The 26,174-nt window shown below is 38.5% G+C and overlaps 1 protein-coding gene across 8 annotated transcripts in view; it reads left to right on the top strand.

Moving 5' to 3' along the window:
- Window positions 1-26,174, top strand: part of CLASP1 (cytoplasmic linker associated protein 1) — a 159,396-nt gene that overhangs the window by 85,412 nt on the left and 47,810 nt on the right. For 2 of the 8 annotated variants that reach the window (XM_054381315.1, XM_054381314.1), the window contains 5 exons: window positions 6,374-6,481; window positions 7,984-8,010; window positions 9,362-9,529; window positions 22,650-22,753; window positions 25,319-25,342. In XM_054381315.1, the coding sequence (XP_054237290.1) occupies window positions 6,374-6,481; window positions 7,984-8,010; window positions 9,362-9,529; window positions 22,650-22,753; window positions 25,319-25,342 (431 nt within the window). Of the gene's footprint in view, window positions 1-6,373; window positions 6,482-7,983; window positions 8,011-9,361; window positions 9,530-14,754; window positions 14,863-18,643; window positions 18,707-22,649; window positions 22,754-25,318; window positions 25,343-26,174 lie in introns of all 8 variants that reach the window. The other 6 variants (XM_054381317.1, XM_054381316.1, XM_054381312.1 and 3 more) reach the window with 5 other exon arrangements.

Raw genomic sequence — 26,174 nt, 5'->3', positions numbered from 1 at the left:
AGATCTCTGTCATTTTCAGAACTGGTACTTTGTGTTGAGATGAATTGGCTTTGTATCACGGGCAAGTGTTTGTGCTTTGTGATCTCTCAGTGCCAAGAAATTAAGTTTGCCTCAACACCTGCACTTCTAAAGCAACACTGAATTAAATGAAAGCTTCAAGCTGTTGTAATATTGAGCTTTTTCCATTGTTGACCATTATATTTTTTTTCTCTTCCTTTATTCCCAGTTCTCAAACTTTTCTTCTTTTTATTTTTTTTTCTTGGGGCCTATTTTTGAAACACGGAATAGCTAAATTATGAGATATTCTGTGCAGCGCTAAATCCTCTCCTAGGCTGTAATATTTGTGGAGGCCTGTTATAGCATCCATCCTCTGGAATTGTTAAATATTTTGCTGTCATAATGTAAAAGGGTAGAGTTTTTATTTGATTTTTCTTTTTCAATTCAGCCGCATTGGAAGCAGATTGGATTTGGTAAAATTCTGTAATAGAAACCAGCAAGTTGCTTAGGGGTAAAGATAGACAAACTTTCAGAAGGGGAGCTTGAATAGCACTCCCAGCTGTCAGATTCTCCTATTTGGGATAGTGAGGATCAGGAAGAATTATAATCATACAGCCAGAGCACTTGAAGGATGGCTTTAATTATTGTTAGAAACTCTTCATCTTTGTTTTGCTTTGAGACAGGTGAGGGAAAACCAGCCTTTGTTCAGGATTCAGTGTTCTACAGATGAGGGCTGAGAAAGGTCTTATGCCAACTCTCTGATCTTACAGAGTTTGTCAGCAACTACAGGGAAGGCAAAGCTTCATATTCTTGAAGCAAAAATAAAAGGGGTGGGGGCAAGTGAAGAAAAAAAACACGTCCTCTGCTCTGGAAAAACCTGTTGGAAGAACTCTTGGAACTCTTCATTGCTGTGGAAGAGCTCTTGGAACATAAAGCAGAAATTTCATCCACACTTGTGCCCCTGAGGATTTTTTGCAAGCCACCAGTAGGTAGTTTAAGAACAAATCCCTCTGGGTTTTGTGTGGTGAAGCTTGACATTAAATCTGCAGTCTGGTTCCCATCATAGCTTTCTGTAACTACAGTATAAAAGTTCTGCACCTTCCCCTCAACCAGGAGCCAGCATTGTGTGAACTTGGCAGTTTCCGTCTGCCTTGCCCTTAGTTCTCCTCAGTGTTTTGTTTTGAGACAGGCATCTCAAAACAGGAGCAAAATAGAGTGGGTTATACCAGTGACAAGAATACAAATTAAAAGCCGAGTGTCAGTCCTTTGATTTTAAGCAATGTCATCCCAGCTGACAAACACTTCCTCATGTAAAGGTAGCGTGAGTCTGTGTACCACCTAAATCTGTGCAGTTCTTCTGCTGTTTCTGCACTGAGAGGCTGCATCTTCATGCAGTGCACAGTTAGGTTGTGACTGTCCAGACCTTTCATATATGGCTGTCTCTTCAATGTCATTAAGAACTTTTGCAGAGACTTTTGATTGGGACTTCACAGCTAGTGCTATGCAGGTAGTAGTTGTGCCATGTTTGTTATACCTGATTAAAAGGAAACCTTAAGTTTCTGCTGGTTTTATTATGAAGCAATCTTTCAAGGAATAATTAAAAAAAGGTACAAAATGCTAACTTTCAGTACAGAATAATGGTCTAGAGTGTTTCTGTTGTCTTGGCTGCCTTTTTCAAAGTAAGCATAAAGACAAGCCCTTCAGATGAGCCTTTCCAAAAAGAAGGAAGCATAGATGCTGATCTGTACTGAAACTGGCAAATTTAAAACAGACTGGATATTTGCAGTCGGTGGCACAATTTTTACTAGTTTTTATTACTAACTAGGAGGGAAATAAAATCTGATTTATTACATTTTTTCATATAATTTAACCTCAAATAGTGTGTTATGCTCAGTTGGGCATCTTGAGTTCCTTAACAAAGGCTTTAGTAGTAATGCAAGTTTGAAATCACCATTTCTGTTTTCTTCTCTGCCTTAAAGTTCTCTCTTGTCCTCAAAAGCAAGTGTTGATCCTCAAAGATGTGACTGAAAGTGGCATCTTAAAATGGAAATGGGCAGGTAGTAGGTTTCTGTATTCTCTTGGTCCATCCCTTTGCAAGTGCTGACTTGATTTGCCAGTGCTTGTTGGTGTAGGGCAAAGTGGTGCTGCTATTCTTCCCTCAACTGTCTGCTTTGGAGGAAGTTCTCACGTAAAACCCAAAGACAGCATATGCCTGTGTTTTCCAGGAAGGGTCACTTGCTTCTTGGGGGATATTATGGTGCAGAGTCTCTAAGTCTTTCACTAGTATAATGTTGGACACATGCTAAATATGCATGGAAGCCATTCCAATCGTCGTCATGAAAATTAGCTTACATATCTATGCAAAGCATGTTTTTAGTTGGTGTGTGCATGTCTCTCAGGTGTCCATGTGTCATTTTGCAGTGACACAGCTAGCAAGGGGTCCTAGAGATTCTTTCAGGAATGTTTACTCTGAGTGAGGAAAGAACCCAGTACTGAGTAACCTAAATGTGTTACCTTGATCCATGGAGAGAGCATTACTTTAGGCTACCATGGAGACACCAGTGCTTTTATATATAACTTATATGGTTATAGGTATCATTATTACACAGCATGGAGCAGATTATACTGAGTTGTGGAGCTGGTACATACCACTTTGAGACTATTCGAGAACCATTTTCTTCAGAGTAGTATCAAGCTGATTCTCACAAAGCCAGTGTCTGTTTTGAGTACTGAGGAGGGAGGTGCTGCACTGTCCACCCAGAGGAGCTCAGAAGAACACTGCTGGATGAAACCTCTTACAATGCAAAACACATCATAGAGTTTTCCTTCCTTTGTTTCTTTTTTAAAAACCAAACCCAACCACCAAAAAACCCCAAACCAAACCAACCTTCTTAGGTTCAGACATAGGCTAGACATTTCAGGTTTGATTCTAACCCACTGATTGTGGTAAAACCAACAGTAATCTTAAATAAAACCAAAACCTCCTAAAAATCCTCACAAATGGTTTCAAAATAGAAGGCATTTTTATGGAAACTTTCAAAATACTTTCTGCACCAAGAGCAATGTGTCTCATGTCAAATTTAGATCAAGGGCTTTTTCTGAAAACTAATTGGGCCAGTCTTTATCTGTTCCTTTGCCCTACTGCTCTTGTCAGAAATTGTGCAGCAGTTGTGCAGTAATTATTAAAAATAACCCACAGAAAAATAATGGTGATGAAATACAAATTGCTACATCTACAGTTTGAGCTAGAAATGGAAACAAACCCACTTGAAAGCAAAGAAATTTTGGGAGGGGAAGTGCTTGCTTCAGTTTAAGAACAACAAAAAAGTCTGAATAACTTATTTGATGTGTTATTTCCATTTCTGCTTGAAATTAGTTTTTCTGCCTTGGGTAGAGTGATAGAGATGAAGCCACACAAATAGTTCTATATGCAAATATCTCTTTGATGGGTATGCAGACTCTGATTTGCAGGTGAAGGTCTTAAGGGAATATAGTAGGGATGTGTGCATTGTATAGGTGAACTCTAGATAGACATGCTGTAGTCGGTATAATATATATTAAAAATATTGGTATTTTCAATCCAGACAAATACTGATTCATCTTACACTACTATTGTAGGACTGTCACAAGACTTGAGACTGATGAGTCTGTACCTCAGATACTTTGTTCAGTTAACACAGTGTTGCTGGAGCATATCCAGAAGAAGGGTAATGAATCTGGTGAAGGATCTAGAGGACAAGTCTTATGAGGAGTAGCTGAGGGAATTGGGGTTGTTAAACCTGGAAGAGGCTGAAGTGAGACCTTATTGCTCTCTACAACTACCTGAAAGGAGGTTGTAGTGAGGTCTGACTGTTGGTCTCTTCTCTCAAGTAAGAAGCGACTGTCTTTAGGAAATAGCCTCGATAGGAGGTTTAGATTGGATATTAGGAAAAAATTCTATACAGAAAAAGTGGTTGGGCACTGAAACAGGCTGCCCAGAAGGGTGGTGGAGTCACCATCCCTGGAGGTGTTAAAAAAAATATGTACACATAGTACTTTGGGGACACACTTAGGGAGCATGGTAGTGTTGGGCTGATGATTAGATTTGATGATCTTAGGTTGTCTTTTTCAACCTTAATGATTCTATAATTCTGTAATTTAAAAGTGCATGTGTGTGAAGATAAGTTAAGATAGGAAATATCCCAGATTTCTACACAGGTTTTTCTGTCTCACACAGATCTAAAGCAATTTTGACTTTCAGTTGGTAACTTTTTTTTTGTTTTACAGCTAAAAATTTTACTTGGATAGGAAAAATCTTAACCTTTTTTCTTGAAGAGAAGCTTTGAGTCAGGTATTCAGAGATATTTTGTACTTGCAAGTAAGAGTAGTTACCTTTATGAAAAAAATAAATACATAGTCAGTTGAGAAAATAAAACTTCAAAAAGTAAATTAACAATTGATGGTTCATGAAATACATACAGATACAAATACATAAATATCAGATGGCATTTTTTTCCTTGTAATTGTCTGATGGTTAACACTTCCCCTTGAATTTGAGAGGCATGTTTTTGCCTCATGTTTTATTTTATCCCATGGACTTGAAAGAATAAATGCTCCTAGGGTGAGCTGTATGACTACTGCAATAGCACAGTGACCATGACATCATTCTTGCATCATTTCAAGTTTCTGCTTTTCTTGTTAGAATTAGCACAATTCAAGTCCAATGAAGTTCAAATGCTTGCCAGCCTTTTTAGAAGGATGAGAAAACCAGCATCAGGTTGGGATTCTGTTCCTCCTGTGCAAGAAACAACTCTTTGTCTCCCATTGTTTTCACTTGCTTAGCAGACCATTGCACACATGTAGACATTCTCAGAACTTCAGTTGAGCCAGTAGTTAAAAAGTGGTTTGCTTATATTTTGCTAGTTCTATGCTAGTGATTTCTTCTATGTCTCATGTCCAAACAATTGTTTGAATGTTGATACCTGTATCTTCCTTATTGAGCTATCTTACCACTATAGGTGCTGGTAAAGAGGCTTGAAATACAGCTCTCTTCTAGACTTTTTTCCCCTCTGCAAAAACATCTAGGCTTTCTTCTCAAAAGTAACATTTTTATCACTGTGTGTGTATCAGAAACTTTCAGACCATATCATGAATATTTGAAAGCTTAGAGGAGAACAGAGCTCTTGATCCGTTCAGCTTGGGCTGCTTACCATTGTCTTGTCCTGCATGTATATACCTCATGTGAAGTGGTTTTGTTTATTTTGGGGGAATGGGAAGTGTATATCTCTGTTCATATTTTTCTGTATGCTTATGGTGTAGACAAAGGTCAGGAGATGAATATCTAAAACCAGTGGGTGCAGTTGTCTAGACTCTTCTCTTACCTGTTGTGTTTGGGTTTTTTCCCTTCTGTTATTGTGCCTGAAACTTGAAGTCATCCTCTGAATGCAGGCTGTCACTGGCATGAGTCCTGAGAAACAGCTTCAGATTTGGCTGAGAACTGAGTTGTTGAAAAGTACTGATGGAGGCTTTCTTTGTGTTGCTCTTAATTATCATTTCTTTCCCATTAACTAGAGACAGATAATTGAAGCTTAAGCACTGGAAAGAACATTCTGTAGGAATCAGCCCTGCCCCAGGAAGGGGATGAACTGATGACCCTGTAAGCTTTTCTAGCTCAAATTTCTGTGACTTTCATAAGGAGAGAACAGCAAAAGGACCAAGAACGCTTTGAGACTGTCTAGCTATTCTCCACTTTAAATAAAGAGGAGACACACAATCATTTTTCCACAGTGTTGATTGTGTTAAATGGGACTCTTCATTACAAGTAAAGTTACGCTGATCTCCGGATAAATATGAGGTGTCTGTAAACAGCAGGGAAAATTGAATGAGACTGAAATAAAAGGGTAGTCAGGCTGCATCAACAGCCTGTCCCAGCAGTGCATGCCAGCCTGTGTGTGTAGAGCAGGATATAAAGCACCAAGCTGCTAACTGGAAATCCCAGGGATGGAATTTGTGGGGGCAGCTGTCACGCCCGTCTCTGAAAGGGTGATCACCTTGTCAGAAAGTAATAATTTGATATAGGAAGCAACATTTAGGAGACAGAAATTGTACTTGTTGATCCTTTGTAAAGAAGCTACTGTAGAACAGAAGCAAAGGCTATAGAGAGGTAATTTTTTTAATTAAACTGGCTGATAGCATTGCACAAAGCAAGTTTTTGTTTCCACTCCCTCTCCTGTGTCTCAGCCAGTGTAATAAAAGATGTTGCCTCTCCATGTAAAATTCTTTATTTACTCTGGGTAATTGCGTGTATGGCAACCCTGCAAGCACAGAACAGCAGGTTAGACCCTGCTGCCTTTGGAAGAAAGCTGTTAACAGTCTGATTGTCTTTGCATTCCTCCAGGTCGGATTCGTACAAGGCGACAGAGCTCTGGCAGTGCCACAAGCGTCACCTCAACGCCTGCTGATACCCGAGGCCGCAGCCGGGCTAAAGTAGTTTCCCAGTCCCAGCGTAAGAAGTGTTTTATTTCTGGGGGAACATAACAAATAGTTATTAATGCATTTCTCTTGAACTGTAGTAGCATCAGCTGAGGATTGGGCTCACTCATTTGGACATGTAACAAAACAAATCCTCCTCAACCAGTGTGTGCTCTTGTTGACAAATAGGACCCCAAATCTGAGAGCTTTAGTTGCTGCCTTTTTTCTTTTTTTTTTTTTAACCAGTTGTACAGCAGAATTTCATTTGCTGTGATGTGTAGTACTGAATAATTTGCCCTGAGTCCCACTGAGACGCCCTCTGTATCTGTAGCTGACAGCTGTCCTCAGTTCTTGCCCTGCCAAGCTTCTGCTTATGTGACTGTATTTCTGTATGTGTAACATGTGAGCTGTCTAAAGTTAATGGGATTCGGCATCAATTTAACATAGGACGTTACCTATTTAGTGTAGGTATGGGGGAAATGGTTCTGCTCTCTGATTCACATGACATGTGTGTTCTCTGGCTTCCTGGCAAGGCTTGGTTTTTCCCTAGGAGCCATACACATGCTGCTGCTGCTGCATATTTGTCATGTGTATCTAAGGAGAGTTTGTCATTCAAACTTAAAACGGAATTGGTGGAGAAAGCCACTTATGTTTTGAGGACCTTTAAGCTTGTAGGTAACAAGAGATGGGGTGTGTGTAATGACCTGTTTGTTCTGAGAACTTGTCTTGCTTCGTACCCCTATTTAAAAGCCCTTTTCTGTTCATTCTTTCATTGCTTTGCTCTGTCATGCTGGGTGGATGGAGAAGCAGTTTATAGCTGAAGAGAGAGGATAAGGCCAAATGGAAATCTTCACACTGAGGTCATGTAGGAATTTGGACTTAGTTATGCTGATTGAAATTGATTTCTTCAGTTTTAAAGCTAAAAATTATCTGAAGCAGAGATTACCTTTTTTCCTTGAACTTACTTGGGTGAAAAATTATCAGACCAGATGAGACAAGTCTCAGCAGTGTTCAAAGAATAGTTGGATACCCAGAGGTTTCAAAGATTATGGATTTAGTGTGTTTTTTATATAGAGTATCACAAGAAGCTTTAGGGTGGTCATCTAAACCTGCTGCCTTGGTCTACTTTGCTGAATCCTATTTCCAACCTAGCCCAACCATATGTGATCTTTATTGTTAAGCCAAACATTGCTTGAAATAACTTGTTAATCCAAACATTAAATAGTCCAAATCCTCCATGCCCATGCAGTGGGTAATCTAGTTGCTATTTTGCAGACTGGGCTAGGGTATAATTTAGAGCAGAACTTGGGTCTTAGTGTGTTGGCTGACATTCAGTTAAGCAGGTGATCAACCTTGGGAAATGTAGTTCTATCTGCAGGTTATCTCACTGCTTTCTGCAGAGGCTTTAGGAGTGACACGTTTGTAAATAAATCTGTCTGTATTGTGTATAACATAAACCGCATGCTGAATGCTGTATTGTCTTGCTGTCTTTTAATCCACTTTTTGCCTGTCCTTTGGTCTGCCCTCATAATCAAGGATCCAGATCAGCTAATCCTGCTGGTGGTAAGAAACATTTTCCCTTTCTTGTTTTCTCACATTATTTCCTTCACATTTTTTAACTGCTAAGCTTTTAGCTTCACTCACTCTCTCCTGAGACTTAAAAAGCATTTATTTATAGTCATAAATCCAAATGTGTATGGGAAGTGATTTTGCTTTTTCATAGTAACCAAACATGGTAAGTGTACATTCTGCATAATGAAGCTGGCTCATTGCTGAAGCTTAAATCCCAGGTCCTAAAGTCTTACAGTTACTTCAGTGCAACCCTGCTGACATCAGTGAGATTGCAGCAGTGTAACTGAGAGGAGCCTAGGCTTTTAGGGTGTCAATACTGTGTGAGAGACAGACTGGCATCTCTCACAAATATTCTCACTTTTGGGGGAGGGCGTGGGGGTGTGTGTGTGTGCAGCCAGCACCACAAAAAAGTATGTTGAATCTATTACTCTCACAGTTCCTTATGATTACCTTTAGGCTGCTTAATCTTGAATTTACCAAATGAAGATACACAGCAAAAAAAGAAAAACGTTATTTTAAAAAATATTATCATCTCTTTAAGTTAGACATCAAGACTATTTCAGATAGAAATATCTACTGCAGCTGGAATGTAAATATGTGAATAACTCTTGGTTAGTATACTGTCTTGCAAACAATGTAGTTTAAAAGAAAATTAAACTTGCCATGGATTAATCAGACAACAGAAAATAAAACACGCCAAATACTCAATATGCTAAAAATATTCTCCAGCGGAAAACCAAATAATTCATGTTTACCCAATCAGACTGAAGTAAGCCAGCATTTCTACAAATGTGACAGGCTTATTTGTGTTATTTTTTATTGTATGGATCTGCTGCTGCTGTTGAGATGTTGGAGTTTTTTAAATTTTCCTTCAGTAAATTATTGCAGGAAAGTAATACTAGCACTGCAGTGTGGCGTGAAGATGCCTGAGCTGCTTTGCAGCAGTTACCTGTGCCAGAAGCCAGTATGCTGCAGCTCAGCTTTCCACATAGACTAATTCATGTTGCTTCAAGGGAGTGAAGCAGCCTGTGAATTCTATGCTGCTGCAGCAAGACTGCTCCTGGCACCTCTACAAGCTTGCTTAAAGTCAGCTGGGTTATTCATACACTGCAGTGTCTGCTTTGGTTTTGATCTCAGCTGGGCAGCATGGTTCATACGTATAGGCAGGGTTGCTGATGTCAGTGTTTATTGTCTGTGGGCTTTATTCAGTCTTCTTCAGAATTCCATGGGGAATACTTCCAGTTTTGAGTGATTCCATTCAAATTCTTAGAGCTTGTTGTGTTACAGCATTTGAAGTCTTGCAGGGGAGGTTTAATCTGTTTCTTTCCTTATTCTCTTCTAGCTGGTAGCCGATCCAGTTCTCCGGGTAAGCTGTTAGGAAGCGCCTATGGTGGCTTGAGCGGTGGAACATCCAGAGTCCAGCAGGTGCCATCATCTTCAGAGAAGCGCAGCAAGATCCCTCGGAGCCAGGGATGCAGTCGAGAGACGAGTCCCAGCAGAATAGGACTAGGTAAGAATAGTGACTGCAGTGATACACTGACCAGTGTACTGGAGGGAGAGGCTTTCCTGTTGACTAGGGAGCTGTTGGTGTGTTACGGCTATTTTTCTGAGTTTTTCATCTGACGAGTTCATGTGACTTGCGGTTTGTAGGAGAGTAATTTTAACTTTTCCAGATTTGCTACAGTTTCAAAGTAGGCCTAAAGATGTCATGAGATGTCTTCTGTTTGAAATTCAACACAAGTGATGCTACTAGATCAGGCAGCAAAAAACAGTTGGCGTGGATAACCATCAGAGCAAAATTACTGCATTTGACATCAGCAGCTTAGTCTTAAAATGAATTGAGCACTCTTTACAGTCAGTTGGCATCAAGGGCAAAAAGCACCTTCTTGGATTTCTTTCAGAAATTTTGCAGCTTAAATGGTTTGCTTCTCTTATCCTTAATATTTTGGAGCCACTTTCTCAGATGATGTTTTAGGCTTCAGTTGTTCTGCTTCCAATAGTCTTGTCTCAGTGACTGTCATGTAAATATTCTATAATAGTTTTTAGTTTTAAATTCATCAGCAGGCTCTTTTTTAAAGTGAGGTGAGTAAGCATCATTATATATGAACTCGTTATCTCAATTGAGGTGAGAAGTTATTGTGCTGTCTGAACAAGTAAATATTGCTTTCGTTTTTTGAATGGAAATATTTTCATAAGTGTGAAGCATATGTAGAGGAAGAACACTTCAAATACTGTTACTAAAATATTTTATATTTCCAAAGAATTTACTTAGTAGGTTGAAATCTATTGAAATTGTAGCCCTACTGTTGTCAATTAATTTTTAACTATAGCAATTGTATTTTACATTTAAGCTACTTCTCTATTTAGACTATGTTGTTAATAGAGAAATATTCACTCTGAGTATGTTGAAATTAATTGAAAGCACCTGAGTGCATATGCTGTTATGATTCATAAAACAATGTTGCATGTTCAATGTGATTAGTTTTTCAAATTCAAAATTCTTCTCATGTCTGATCTGGTTTATGGTCTTTGTACTGAATACATTGTGCTGTTTGTTGCTTTTAAAATGTAAATTGTCTCCCACATATTAGAGGTACTTGTTCTGCTAACGCTCTGCAGAAGGACGTTGTTTTCTAAGAGGAAACATAGAATGATGGATAGCACCATCACATGCTTAAGCTGATCGTCACGTTATGTGGTCTCCTTTGAAACAGTCTCAAGCATCTAAAGGAAAATTGCCTTGTGTGAAATCCTCACTCTTGGGTTGCCTGCTTTCAGGTGTATTACGGGAGCCTTGAATTCTTTTGGAAGTATAATTTATTTCTCATTGCTCTGATGTGTTCTTCCTGTGAACACAGTCAGTGCATGTTCTTTGGGAGTGGGAGAGGGCTCTGACAGACCTACCAGATGTGATTTCTTATCGCCACAGCCTGTCCTTCTAATCTGTTAGGGGAACTCTGGAGTCTGACACTCGTTGCCTTTATTACTCAAGTGCAGAAATTCTCTTTCTTTATTGGATCTTGAAAATGTAACATTGACTTGGAGGAGATGGCTTTTGAGCCATTTATACCATTATTGCATTGTATTTTTTACTTTATACCATAGTAGCTAACAGTATTTTATGCTTGCTTATTGTGTTCCTTCAGTCCCTATCTTTGCTTGACTTTTTTTTTTGTTCATTTGTTCATTTCATTAGACTCCCACTCACCTTGATCTTGAGTATGTTACTGGACTTTTTCGGAGTCCAGTTCAAGAAGGTGTTTGACCACAGATGACATGAAATATACATGCAATACTTGAGGCTTTGTGGGATTATTTGATCCATATGTGCTTGTCCCATGGGTTGAAACATCTCTTAATTCTGCAGTCATGTTGCAGTGCAGCAGGTGTTGAACCATCATGCAGATCAGGCAGTTAGAAATGGGTAATTCCTGGATTCTCTTCATAATTCATCCATTCACTTCATTCATTCACTTTTTGCAAGGGTTACTGGGAGTTGAAGCTGGACCAATGCTTTGTGCCAAGATTAAGCACAGTCTAGGTACCTGCATGCTGTTGGACTTTAAACAGGAATTGTTCACTGGAGTTTTTCAGGCCCTTCTAGGAGAATAGCGAGCCAATAGAGCCTCTGCATATGGATGCCTGTTAGCATCCGTATCTACCTGATAGTTTAGATTTCCATGATTACCATGAAGTATGTTTGTTCTGTATGCTGGAAACTTTAAAGTAGTAAATTATTTTTCAGGAGGCAGCACAGCGAGGTACATTTGGCATGCTGAGGTCCTGTGGGATCACCTACATAGCCCTTTGTGGTGGTTCTCTGCTTTAAGCTTGCCTTGCTGTTTGCTCAGTGGAGATCTACCAGCAGTGATACCCTCCTGGGGAAAGAAGAGTATAGTCCACTTAATCTCAAAATTAATCTGGCTCCCTTGAAGGACATAATATGGGTTGAGAGTTTATCTGCTTGAAGTTAATTCTGTGGGTTGCTCAGCAGATAGTGCTGCACGGTTGCTTGTCCTGTTCTAGGCTCTCAGTCCAGGGCTGTCTGTGGGCACGCTGTCTGCTTCAATCCTGCCTACTCCTTTAAATCAATTTTGTTATTCATTTACTTAGTTTCTTTCCATCTTTTGGGGATTGGGAACTCTGAAACTGATTTATGTCTGTCTTCTCTGCTTTTTCTGCTAAGACAGGCTGTGACAGTATGAGAGACTTGTCTGAAGGACAGCAGTCCTGGCCCTTACTACTAGCAATGCCCAAAGATAATACTCTGAGCAGCTAATACCCAGTTTTCCCTACACAACACGGCAGTAAAAAGTGGTGAGTCAGGTGCCTGGGAGTCCACAACAGACTCATCATTCAGTTATTTTTAATCCATTCTCTTTTTTTTTTTTTTTTTTTTTTTTGGTGCTTGTATCCAGTAATATTTTATTTGACCTTTAGTGTTTGGTTTTGGATGCTCTGTTTGTGCAGTCAGTGTTGTGCTTCATCTGTGGCTTTGTCTTTACTAGTCTGTTCTCATGCAATTGAAGTACATTTCTTCATACTTCATGCTGCTGCTGTTAGCTGTTATGGGAGGAGAATGTACTTTGTGCATCCATTAATTTAATCATTCATGTCTCTCCCTCTCCAAAGAACCTTTGCTGGTTTTAGTAGCGTTATGCTATAGAAAAGATTGACAGATTTTCTCTGCTTGAGAAAATACAAGAGAAATGAATGCTTGTGCAAACCTGATGTGAAGGCTGCCATTATTTACATGTAAGCATGAGACCCAAGAATGAGAAGCTGGCTTCCAGGGAATCCTTAGTTTCAAGCAAGTATTTGTGGAAGACTTTAGAGTGTTACTTCTAGTTGGAGTTCACCTGTCAGCTTTTTCTCTGTGTATATCTGAGGTGGGATTATTTTACTTATGGACCATAATTTCATCCAGTTCATGTAGTTTAGTCTGTTTTATCTAATATAAGACCACCTAACTGACTCAGAGGTTTTAGACATTATGATGATCTAATCAACTTGGTCAATAACTCATCTTGTATTTTCTGACATTAAAGAGCAACCGTCAGCACTATTAATTCATGTGAGAGCTATGAGCTTGGTTTTGCAAAACTGGGAGGGATTAACAAACCAAGAGTCAGGCAGCAGTCTATATATGAATTTTAAAGCCTAAGTATGAAAGTTTCTACTTTGTTCTCTGCTGGTTTGCCTGAAAGTACTAATATACTCAGTGTATACAAGCCTAGTAAAGCACCTTAGAGGAATTTAATTATCTTGAGTCTAGGCGTTTTATTTCTCTGTACAAGCCAACAAAGATTTATAAGAATAGACATACTCTGCAGCATGCAAATGGCACTGTTTTTATAAATGTAAGGATACTTTAAAAGTATTAGTATAAAGCAGGCTTGTTTGGCATATGTGCCTCTGCAACATGGTCATCAAAGATGGCAGGTTAGGTTTTACTCTCTGTGTGAGAAAATTCTTTCAAGGCTTGTCCTGAGCACTTAAAACATCCTACTACCTTTTCAAAACAGCAAAGCGAATCTTTCTTTAGACAGTAAATTCTTCAAGATAAATTCATGACAGCTAGGTGCTATTCTTTTACCTAAGAAAACACTGTATTCTTTACTGAGCATAAAGCGTATTTAATAACTTTCTGTAAACATCTTTCTTATCAAACTGACACACAATTTGCAGAGGAATAATCCAGTTTCAAGCACCCAAAGTGATCATTTTATAAAATAATAAAATCTTTTATATAATATTAATGAAGTTAAATCCTTGATGCTAAGCAACCTTCTGAGGGCGTAGTTCTGTTTTTTTCCTACTTGAACAAAACGTCAGCTAAAGCCAATGGGATTTTGGTTTGTTTTTTTTTTAAGTTATGAAAGCAGCTTAGTTCTATCTTTTACTTTGTATTTGGCTGAATGAAGAGCACGCATATGATGAGGTCCCATGGTACAGCTGATAGGCAGGAGTCTTATTATAGACAGTTGGAAATTGAGCACTTGATAGCTGTAGCACCAAAGATAAGAGTCTTGTTGATACAGGATTTTGTCAAGGAACATAGTTCAAAGCTCCTCTTCAAAACACTTATGTTTTAGAAATGTTTGAGGAGCAGGAGTTAGATTTGAAGCTGCTGCTGTCCTAAAATTCAAACCACTTTTTAACTCATCTTTTGAGTATTCAGGTTCTAAATGTCTTTTCCCAGTATCTTTCATTGGAGAAAAATATCTCTGCCAGCCTGTACGATACATCTTTTTTCCTTAGGATATTTGTTTGTGGCTAAGCTATTCTTGTGAAAGGCAAATCTGTGTAAAAATAGCATGTTAGTGTTGTGACTGCTTTGACCTGATGCTTTGTTCTAGAAGAGTGTTTATCTTATAATTAAGGAAAAAATTATTCTGTAAGGGTTTCTTTCAGTCTCATCTGTTTTGCATGTTTTGTAACAGTAGAGCTCTCCTAGATGTTTGAAGATTCGTGCTCTGCTTGAATAACAAAATTTAGATTGCTGAAATAAAAAAGCTGACTGTCGGGCAGACATTTAGTGCTGCTGAAATTTCACATGACAAGCACAGCTCAGCATGTAGGGTAGTTGGTTTTAAAGAGCCTGAGCAGCCTGCTGCAAATTATAATTACTAATGTAATAATTACCGTAACTAACAGAAATGTGACTTGACTTTGAGCTTTCTGTCCTCATTAAACTTGTTCACCTTCTCTGAAACTCTCCATGCTGCATGCTAGCACGGAGCAGTCGTATCCCCCGACCCAGCATGAGTCAGGGGTGCAGCCGTGATACCAGCCGTGAGAGCAGTCGAGATACAAGCCCTGCTCGGGGCTTTCCTCCACTTGGTGAGTACATGTAGGCATTGGAGCTTTAAGGATCACTATTTTTTTCCTTTTTCCCTTGTTCTGATTGCCTTTTCATGACGCACCTGCCAGGTGGAATGAGCTTGTTTCCTGTCCTCTGTTGGATTCCTGACACGCTCCCCGCTTTCAACCGTGTTTCCCTTCTGTTTTCTTCTGCATGCTTCAATTCTGGTTCTTAGCGTTTCACCATTAGCAGGAAAATAGTTTAGTTTGCACTTCTGTAGTTTTTAGATTCATTAAATCAGCTTGTGTGGGGCTGCTGTGCTTGACTTTACAGCACTGATGGGAGAGCAAGCCTTATTTTCTAGGTCACAGTGAAGTAGTCAGTAGCATTGTAGTCTGTTGTTGAGTGACTAATTATTCGTGTTCTGGTTTTCTTACAGCTAAGTACAGTACCAGTGTATCAGTTCTATACTAAATCCTCCAACAGAAGTAGAAAATCTTTTTTTGTGGAGGTTTTACATGACCTTGTCAGTCATCAGTTAACAAGCTGCACATGTCATTTTGTAGGGAACTTTTTCAAACAGCTTAAAATGATGGAAATGTTGAGGTTTTAAAGAACCATCATTAAAGTGCAGCTGAAGTGTACAATACAGATAGAAAATCTCATTGAACTTACCCCGTGCAGAATTTTTTTATGCTCAATGCTGAGCATTTCTTGTCAAATAACATATCACCTATTCAACCAAATACATGTATCAGAGAGTTGTTTGTCATCAGACATGAAATATAGTTGATCTCTAGACCCACTTCATTTATGTAGTAATTTCATAGCTGTGCATGTGGTCTTAAAAGTGAGAAAGAAGCTCTTACGAATTTCATCAAGGCTGAAGAATGATATTACAAGATATATTTTTCACACAGCAACAAATTATAGGTGTGTGACATAGTAGGTGGAACATAGAATTAGGGGCTTAATTCTACAACTTTAATCCAATAGTTAGAAAAGGTTATGAAAAAAATAGGCCAAAATTTGGGTTTCAAACTTGATTAATATACTCTATTTTAATCTTTTCAACTTGAATGTTGTCATTATTGATTTAGTTACCAGTGCAGAGGCTGGTTGTATTCATATGAAATCATCTGTAAAAATCTCATTGGTTTCAATGCTGTGGAGTGGAATCTTCAAGATAATATTAAGAGGCTTTTGGATTTTGATTATTTAATTTGGATTAATTATTTTGAATTTGGATTAATTATTTTGAATTAATTTGTTTGCATTATCTGTATCTCAAATTTTGGTGAAAAATAGGAAGAGTTCAACTTTGCATTCAGAACTTGGTTCATGGCTCTTGAAGATAGAGAGATGAACTCATTGATTAAATGAAACTGACTTGATACCAGGGCTATAAAGGGATAGTAGGCATGCCACAGTAGCTCATTTTTGTAATTATTTTCCCAGCTTCAATTTTGCATGAATATTTTTTTTCTTCCAGCCAAAGTGTATAAGTAGGCTGGATTTCAGGGTTAAGTTGTCAGTATTCTATGTCATTGTCCTGTGCTTTATTTTATTGAATATACATTAATGAAAAGGCTGTCTTCAGCCCTTGTTCTGACGAATGTGGTGTAGGAGTATTGCTGTTGGTGTGTGTTTTGTACACCACCACCATTTCTGAGCCTGACTTGTATTGACTATACATTTCCAGTTACAGATGCCTATTGCACTGTTTGTTTGTAACAAACTGTCGTGGGGAGAGGGTAATTTTGTTTTAGCTCATGATACTGATGCACCTGAAGATTAACACATTTCTAGAAATACATTAATGAGTTAATAACAAGGTCATGTGAAGAAGTATCAATGTAATAGTTATCTTATTGTCTGTTTCCTTGTGTTTTCACTGAAATGCTTTCAGCTGGAACATATTCATGAACTTAATTATCTAGTGTCTACTTTATGTGAAAGAAATTTGTGTATATGTCAATTTGAGCCAAGCCAATATGATTTTATTACAGTATTTCCAGAACCCAGTTTTTCTTACCTTAACGCTAAGGTTATACAACCCTGTTGTGCATGATGCTTTGCAAGACTGATGTGTATATTAGTGAATTTTACCTAAGTCAGCTCTATGTAAATGACAGGATTCTTGCACTTAGCAGTATTATGGTCAATGCCAACACTGACAATCCTAATCTTGCAAATCGGTCTGCTTCGTTTGGGGGCTGCTGTGCAGGTATGCATGTCTGTGTACTACATGTCTTGCTGCTTAAGTTAGGAAACACCAGTTAAGAGTCAGTCTACCTGCACTTGGCCGCCTTGCAGAAATGTAATGATGGGTTTTTGTTTTTTTTTTTTTCTTTAATTCCTATTTCTCCATGGGCCTTGATCTTTCAGTGACATCCACAGGGGCACAGCGGATGGCTTGGGAGAATGCGATTGCGAGCTTAGGATCTTAATTGTGAAGTTCAGTCTATAACCCTGCAAATCTTTCATGAGTTACTTATGGTGTCAGTGGAATTGTTCTCTTGAATAAATGCATGTGTTCTCCATAGTTCAAGACCTCATTGCATATTCTGTATGCTTTTAATCAAGCTCTCACATCTAGGAAAAGAAATTTTATGTTAATGTTTGTTTATGAATGCTTTGCCTTAGACAGGAGACCTACAGTTTTCCTACTGCACACATTTATACATAATTGACAAAGCCTATTTGTGTAAGATGATTAAACCTTATTTTTTCATTTTCTTGACAGTGCTAGTAACAAAACAAAGCAGCAAGACCTTCAGTGAGTCTGTGGTGATGAATTGCTCAAATGAGCAGTCAGTTTCTTGGGTCAGTTGCTTTGAGCTAGATGAGCATAGCATGGATAGACATAGGGAAAACATCTTTAGAAAAAAAATAATTTCTGTTATTTGGAAATGGCTGGTCCAGCTTTCCATTTGCTTTATGCTAAATCCAAGAACTGAAAACCTCTTCAAAGAAATTTTATGATTTATGTGCTGCTGACAACTGGGAATTGAAGTGGGAGCTGTATTTTGCCTCTGCTACTGTGTGCTCCATTGCTATTAACAAATTGTATACATGTAGTGTGGTTCTAGATAGGTGTACGATGTGCTTATGCCAATTATCTGTGTACGTACCTGCTTAGATTCAAGAAACACGAATGCAAACTTTGTTAAAAGCAAGAGCCTTTCAATGGTAGTGATAGCTACGATATGTGTGTACGTGTGTTTACTTGGAAAAAAAAAACAACAAACAAAAAAACCAACCCAAAGACCTATGTGCAGTGGTTGGCTGACCTCCCTGTATGACTCTTTCTACTTATGTGGTTACTCATTTTCTTTGTTAATGTTTTTTTTATGCGTAGGCTAGAATGTTGTGGAAAAATACCTGCAAGCACAATTCCTAACCATTCATCATGGCTTCACTTTGGGGTTTAGATCAGACACATCTAAATCCTGCTCTGTAGTTATGTGCTTCACGTTCTCATGATGGCTGTCTTCCAGATATGTGGGTCTGGAACGTGACTGATGTGCACTGGTGGTTTTTTTGCTGAACTGTACTGGGTTTGGGACTGTTAAAAATGAGTTTTGTCATGCATCGTGTTTACGATCATGGGAGAAATGAAGGGAAGCCACAGACAGAGGTGTCGCTGTGGGGCTTGCACTGTACCTGTTATGCATTCATATACAGCGTCATTTCCCAGTCACTATGAAACACCTTTACTGGTAGCGATCACACGCATCCCCTTTGGATTGTGGCATTTTCTGTCTCAGATTAAATGTGTGTTAATCCTGTGGGTGTTGCCATTCCTTCTACTTGCAGCTTCTCGACGTCATTCCAGGTCCACTAGTGCTCTCTCCACTGCTGATTCTGTTGGGCAGTCAGGTGAACAAGCGCTAACTGCATGAATCCGCTTCTTAAACGTAGTCTTGTTTTACACCATCTTAACATTTGCAATCATGTGCATCAGCCAGCACTTGGCATGTGCTTCTCACCGCTGTGGGGCTTTTTGTTCTGTTTTTGTTCAGCGTGGCTTTTTGTTTTCAGTTTCGTTTATTGATGTTTTTAATTTTACATATTTTAGGAACGTCGTGAACAGTGTTTAAACAAAGGGTGATCCAGGGCTCTCTCAATTCTGTAAATCTGATCAGTTGTGCAGCATAGGCTAAACTCCTACTGATGCAGACTACTTGCAACTTTCATTTAATATTTCCTCTTTCTTAGTGTAGCAGTTCCCAATGCCTAGAACCCAATCCCTAGTGGGTTTCATCCCATTTATTACTAAGTATTTTGGATCCCTGTCTGATAATGAAAGTTCTTTGGGATCCTCTCCAAAATACACAAGAGCAGCAAGAATTAAGCACCTGATGAGCTTTCAAAATTAACTTTGGAGCTTAATATGTGCTGATCCATCCTTATAATTCTGAAGGCCTTGTCCAAAGTACATGGAAGTTGTTGAAAAAATGATTCCCTCTATTTCACTTGGCTTTGCATCAGGAGACTAATGGTTACATATAATGAGAAAAATCTGCTGATTCCAGTTGATTCTTTTCCCACCCCTGTACTTGATTCACAGTTGCCGAGAACATCTCACTCCCTTTTCAAATCAGGATATTTCACCGGGAGTCTTAAAAAGAAAAGAATGAGGGTTGCTAGCTTGGGACAATACAGATTTAATTGTGGGGACAAAGATTATGTAGATGCTGAGGACTTCAGTGTTTTCATGGAGGCTAAAACTGTATAAAGGATTAATGATACTGAAAATTATTTAATTACCCCTTCAGATAAGGAGTGCAACACATTCTTTTTCTCCTAAGTGTAGCTAAATGGCTCTCACTTAACTAAAACTCTTAAAACATTTCCTTTACCAAGTTACTTGGCAGAAATAATGTGAACTGATTTGACAGGCATTTTTCAAAGTAATAATTTGAATTTGTATTGAACAAAAATAATTGAAAATACTTGAAGTACCTCTTTTATAATACAGATTTAAGCTTTATTTTTGCATTCAACTTCCTGTGATAGTCACTTCATTCAAGGCTCCCTGTGGTACAAAGCATAAAACTGTACATAGTTACCTGTGTCTTGAGGCCAAAATCTCATTTAAAAATTGCAAAATCAGGCCAAAAATGTTGCTTGGTAATTTTCACAAAGTTTGTAATAAGTATAATTAACCTAGCTAGGGAGACAAGGGAATGTGTCCAGAACCTACCCTACTTATCACAGTATATTAGAGGTTTGAAGGGACCTCAAGAGATAATCAGGTCCAACCCCCCTGCTAAAGTAGTATCACTTATCTTTTGCCCAGTAACACTGGACTTATTTGTACTGGTTATTCCTGGAGCCAAATATGTTTCTAGCCCCATGTTAGAGAGATGCTGAGGTTTCTCCCATCTAATTTCTGTGCTGAGGCATGGCAACGGTGTTCTGAAGAGAAGCCCTGAGTGACTTGGGTGCTACGAAGATCACTGAAAGTAGTATTTCAGAAAATTCCTGATAGCCGTGGAAACAGATAAAAGCCAGCATGCTACACTGTACTTAATAAGAAAAAAAAGCAAACAAGCTCAATTTTGTTTCTTTATGCTGAGTATTTAAACTGATCTACAACTTACTTTGTCATTCTGTTCTTCATTTTAAAAAAACGAACTATCTTCCCTTTTCTAATGTAATACTAAATTTACATGAAAACAAATGACAGTGGTATTTTTTGATGCTATGTTACTTCAAAAGTTAAAGCCAAATTCTGATTTCAGTAAAACTTAAATATTGTCATTGAGTTGGGTTTCAGTATAAAACTAAGTCTAGAACTTGTTTCAACCCTTGTAGTATACCCTTAGGAAAATACTTGTCCTCTGTACATCTTTGTAGTGTATATCTCTGTGGTAGTGAGTTCAGTTTCAATCAGACCCAATGCATTATCACCTTCTCTGTGCTTCTATTAAGAGTGTACAGATCTTTCCATTTTAGGCATGAAGTACTGTTTCATATTTGAAATGATTCTGCAACCAAGTGCATTAAAAAAGGGGATAGTAATAACATACAACTTTTATTTCTTTGTGAAATGTCATGATTTGATTACTTTTTGGCAGTAGTTCTAAGGAGTTTGTTTATTTTTATTTTCCCTTGTAATGTGCTTTGTAGAAAATGTGCTTTTGTTGTAAATCAGAAATGTCTTGTCTGGGTACATAACTCTGAGAAACAGTAAATTTTCATGGATAACACTATGTTTGAAATAAATACTAGTCTTCAGGGTTGCTTTTTGTTGTTTTTTTTTTTTTCTCAAAGTACTTCAGATTTTAAAAAAAATCCTCCCTATTTCCCCTCAATATATTCATAAAAAGTAGTAAAGCTTTGCAATTAGGACAGTGGATTGGCAAACTGGTTTAAATTATGCATGCCAGTGTGAGCTGATTCCTTAGAAGGTATTTCAGTGCAGTAGATTTTTAAAGAAGAAAGGAATTACTTTTTGTGATAAAAATGGTATTTTCTCCCCTAAAATACAGTAAGATGCTAAATACTGTTTGACGTTAGTTTAGTGGAAATCCATGATAAGTTATGCATTTTGATAGATGGCATTTTTCCTTAAATTAAATATAGATGAACTAATAAGAGACTTCTGCAACTTGATCCCTCTCTCTTGCTGCTTGATGACTGCCTCCAAAGTGGACTGGCTTGAAGGTCTATTAAGCAGGTTCATGTAGCTGAATTCTGCACCACTGAATTTGCTGGCAAAACTCTTACTGGCACGTGTGGGCGCAGAGGACAGAGATGTAAACTCTGTGCCAGGAACAACATTCCCAGTCCTTCCTGAGCAAAACCAAACCCATGTGAACGTAAAATCTTGGAATGCCAAACCCAATCTTTTTCTGCTTATGGACTGGAGCCAGGATTCCAGTAAGATGGTATCCAATCTGCTTCCCTCTAGAAGGAATGTGCTGCTGGAGCCTGACCCTTGTTAGTCAGGTCATTGATTCTGTCATACCCCTGTTGGCATGCGTTTCTGAATTTGGCCTTTGCCCAAAGGAACTAATTTTAGCAACTCTTTCGGTAGACTGGGTAAATTACAAGGTAAACTAATTAGCTCTAGACTCAGTCCTGTTGCTTTGAATGCCATTGAGAGCTTTGCCATCAAATTCAAAGGGAGAAATATAATACTGTTTGATCAAAGTATCAGTTTTTGATATGTCACAGACCTTTTAAATGCCATTTAAACTGCTTCTCAAGAACAGTAATAAAACAAAAATTGGAATCGCTTCACAAGAAAATAATAAACTTTTTTTTTTTTTTATGCTGTGGGGCATAGAGGGATATTCTACTGGTTAATCAAGCTGTGAGTTATAAAATAGGCTAATCTGGAGCTGCTAGTCTACCATTCTTGCCTGATGAAAAGCTCCAGGGTGGAGGAGTGCTCGGATATTAACATATTCTGACACTGGGCACGATTCTGTCTCTCTGAAGTTAATAAGACGCTTTCTCTTGATTTCTGAGTGTTCCAGACTGGGACTGGCATGCCTGCCTCTGACAGTAAATTAACACTTTGAAACAAGTTCTGTGTAAAAAGAAACACAAAATAGATACAATGCTTCCTGGCTTGAAAAATAAATAATAAGTTGCCCCAAGAATCCAAAGTTGTCTCTGGGGCCCAACAAACAATAGTTTTTTTTTTTACTCTAATGCAAACTCTCTAGAGCTGTGGATAAAAGAGTGTTTAATGGAAAAGCACAGTGAGTTCCCAGAGCCCATGGGGAGAGCTGCTTGGGCACCTGATTAGGATTCCAAGTGAATGTGATTTCATTTAACAATCCCTTCAATGTTGTCTTTTGTGCAGACCGGTTTGGACTCGGACAGCCAGGCAGGATGCCTGCTTCTGTGAATGCCATGCGAGTCCTGAGCACAAGCACAGATCTGGAGGCTGCTGTGGCTGATGCACTGGTAAGAGGAAAAATACAAAATGCTTCCGACACCAGAAAGTGGCTTGAAGTTACCTGTACGTACGTTCTCCTCTTTCTAATTAGTTTTGTTCTGATTGCACCCAGTCTCTGATGCTGTAATTAGTTACCTTTTGCTGTTTTGTCTTTGGGTATCTTGGTGGCAATACTCATTTCTATGTTAGTTCTTCATAGTTGTTACCAAAAAGCCTGCTGTGACTTAGTGCTAGAACTGCAGGATGGGTTGAATCAGCTGTTTGTCTTTCACTTGGCTGTTAGAAGATGTACAGGGCACTCGGGGTGCTCAGGACCTGTGGGGTCAGAAATTTCCATCAGTCCCATTACCTGCATGAGGATGTTGTCAGAAAAACAGTGTTTCAGTGAGAACCCAGAATTTCACAAGTTCCTGCTCTGTGTTGTTTGCACCTGGCTAGACACTTGGATCAGCTCATAAGGTGGCTAGCCTGTAATTGGTACCATCTCATGCAGTTAAATTGAAGTGTATTTGTCCAGTTTGCTGCTAGTGCTTTCAAAAAGTAATGCTTTTCCAAGAAAATGTATTGTAATTTTTAAATATTTTATTGTCTTGTATCATCGTACTGTACTATAATATTTCTCAAAGAGAACCCAAAAAACTTTTTCTGCTCTTCAGAACACAAGTGTTAAGATAAGGCTTTGGATTTACCTAGAGTATTTGGGGAAGAGAGAGCATGTGTAGAGGCAGGAGTAATTATTGTACTGCATTAGCGAGGTACCAGTGTACCCCAAGTGTTCTCCAGCTCTAGACTTAGGGGAGGGAAGGATATCCTCATGTATATTGAGACAGATCTCAGATTTCTATGCAGAGTGAATGATGTCCTCAGGTTGTGGTCTATGTCCTTTCTCCATTTCCTAGTTCACTTTCCCCAAGGATAGCTAACATTTTCCTATTTATATTTGATTATCACCCAGCTCATGTCACATCCATTTCCAGGAGATTAATACAATACTTCTAGAGAAATGTCAACTTTGCAAAACCTACCTTAACATAAAAAAAAATATTTGTGACTAATGTAAAGGTAGGAGAGTAGATAATAGATGACTGTTGCATTTGCATTTTCACTGGCAAATACAAGAGCTTGTGGGACATTTTCTGCTCTCAGCACCTCAAAATTGCCAGCAGAGCAGTTCAGGGCATAATTATAGGTGTAATGAGATCAGGCCATATCCCTGAATTGAAAGCATTTGCTGAATACAGGTTTCTTGATGGAGGGGGGAGGATCACAGTGTTTCAATTCACTGCTGAACACTTACGTCTCTCTGGGTGTAACTTAATCTTCAGATGGACTTAGAACTCCCTTTTAAATACTCTACTCTTTTAAACCAAACAACATTTTACTTCAATGTTGAAATCTTAAAAGGATTGAACACTTAAAAGGGAAATCCTTAAGTCTAGCTGGAGATGCCGTGCAGAGGGACATGATTTAGAACCAGACTTGGTGGTAGTTAGGTAATGGTTTGACTCAGTGATCTTGAAGCCTTTTCCAAGCAAAATGAATCTGTGAAACTAAGTGGTGCTGCTGACTTGGTAGCATGACTTTAAGGGGATGCAATGCGATCTTATTGTCCTCCTTCTTTCCCATCACCCCAATTTGCTCTTTTTCTTAGTTCTTACAACAGGCAATTTACAAACTCTGTTCAGGCTCCTTCCCAGAGAGCAATGTGATGCCAACTGCTACCCAGCATCTTTGTTTTCAGAGAAGTATTCTTTTCCCTGTAGGGAAATTAAAAGAACTTCTCCAGTGATGACTTCAGCCAAATGCTCAATTTAAACAAAACACAGTGGTTCATTTTGTGACCTCCACTCCCTGTACACAATTCCTTGTTGGATCCACTGCTTCTGTTTGAGAACTAGACTTGGCTTGAACCCATAGTATCTATATTGGGAATCAGTGCTAAGATTGGTCAGAAGAGCTCAAAGGATGTTGGAAACTTTGACCTTATGTAAGGACTTTAAGGCAACGGTGCCAGCCAGGGGGGCTTAAAAGAAGCTAAGCTTCAAAGAAAGTGTGGTTTCAGAACTCCAACTTGAAAGAGAACTTGGTTAAGTGAAGTTGATTAAATGTGCTGTACTGTAGATAGTGGTTTCCTGACATCAGAATTTCTTTCCCAGCATCTAAAATCAAATGCTAGTAATAATAATATGTGAGGAAAGAAATCGTTGCCAAAAACTCCAGTATCTTTCAGAGCAGCTTTTCTGAAAAGTGAGCAAAGAGATGCCGTATACAGATTTGTCTGTCATTAAAAAATTTACAGGTAATCTCAATTCCAATCTCCCCAGTGGAAATTGTAGACTATACAAGTAGGGCAGCAGTTAAGAGATAAGGTCAGGCATTATTATACCCACTTTTATTTTGCATGAACTGTTTTTTTTTGTTGTTTTTTTGCTTTGGTTTGTTGTTTTTTTTTTCTTTTTTTTAATTTGCTAAGACATTTGCTATACGTTTTTGTTGCAAAAACAAACCCTACATAAGCTTCTGACATAATTCTCTATGCTTTTTCCCACCCTTCAATATTTTCCTGCCTACAGCTGTTAGGAGACTCCAGGAGCAAGGTACTAGTGCTTTCTTGACTTTTTATTTCTACTTTCCAACTTTCCCCCATCCTGTTGCTGACACCCATGATACTGCACTTGAGTTAATTTCTACGCTTCAGTCCTGCAGTCCTAGTGGAAGCGAAACTCCACTGGCTTCACAAGTCCAGAACTACAGGACTGGACACTGGAAGGAATTCTGTTGCAAACACCTTAGAATATAGACAATGTTTTTCTGATACATTTCCTTATCAATTCTGTTCTGTTAAAATTAATTTAAGAGTTGATTTTGTAGTATAGCATACAATCTGTTTTGCTACCATAATTATTTTAATATCCCTTCTGAAAGGATTGAGGTCGTCAAAGATGTGCCTAAGGGAATCAGATCCTTTAATGCCATGCTATGGAAATGAGTTAGGAGTTGAATACTCAGTTCCCGTAGCAGCCTCTGGAAAAAGCCTAGCCCAAAAATAAGAGAAACTGTCATCTCCTATCTCCCAGGGTATTCTAGAGTCACTTCATTCTCAATACCTAAGTGACTGTGCATACCAGCACAGATTCCTTCAGCTCTTTCTTCCATATTTTTTTTTCTTGAAATAAAAGTTATATCATCATAGAGTCTGTAATAATGGAACTGATCATATCAACAGTAAAATGACATGTGATATCATTACCACAAGCTAATTCCACTGGGCATGAGTATCTTGCTTTCATGTTGTAGAAGGCAAGCCCTGTTCCCCTTAGTCACTTGAATAGTCTCACTGAAATCAATGGAATCTGTCTTGCTCTACTACGAGAGGTAAGCAGGCAGTCCTTGGGTGATGTCTTTAAAACACTTCCGTTACTGTAAGCA

This window comes from Indicator indicator, chromosome 5 (genome assembly GCF_027791375.1).
Source record: "Indicator indicator isolate 239-I01 chromosome 5, UM_Iind_1.1, whole genome shotgun sequence".
Taxonomy (NCBI): domain Eukaryota; kingdom Metazoa; phylum Chordata; class Aves; order Piciformes; family Indicatoridae; genus Indicator; species Indicator indicator.
Note: the sequence above shows the minus strand (reverse complement) of the source record. Positions and strands in the feature narration are given on the sequence as shown.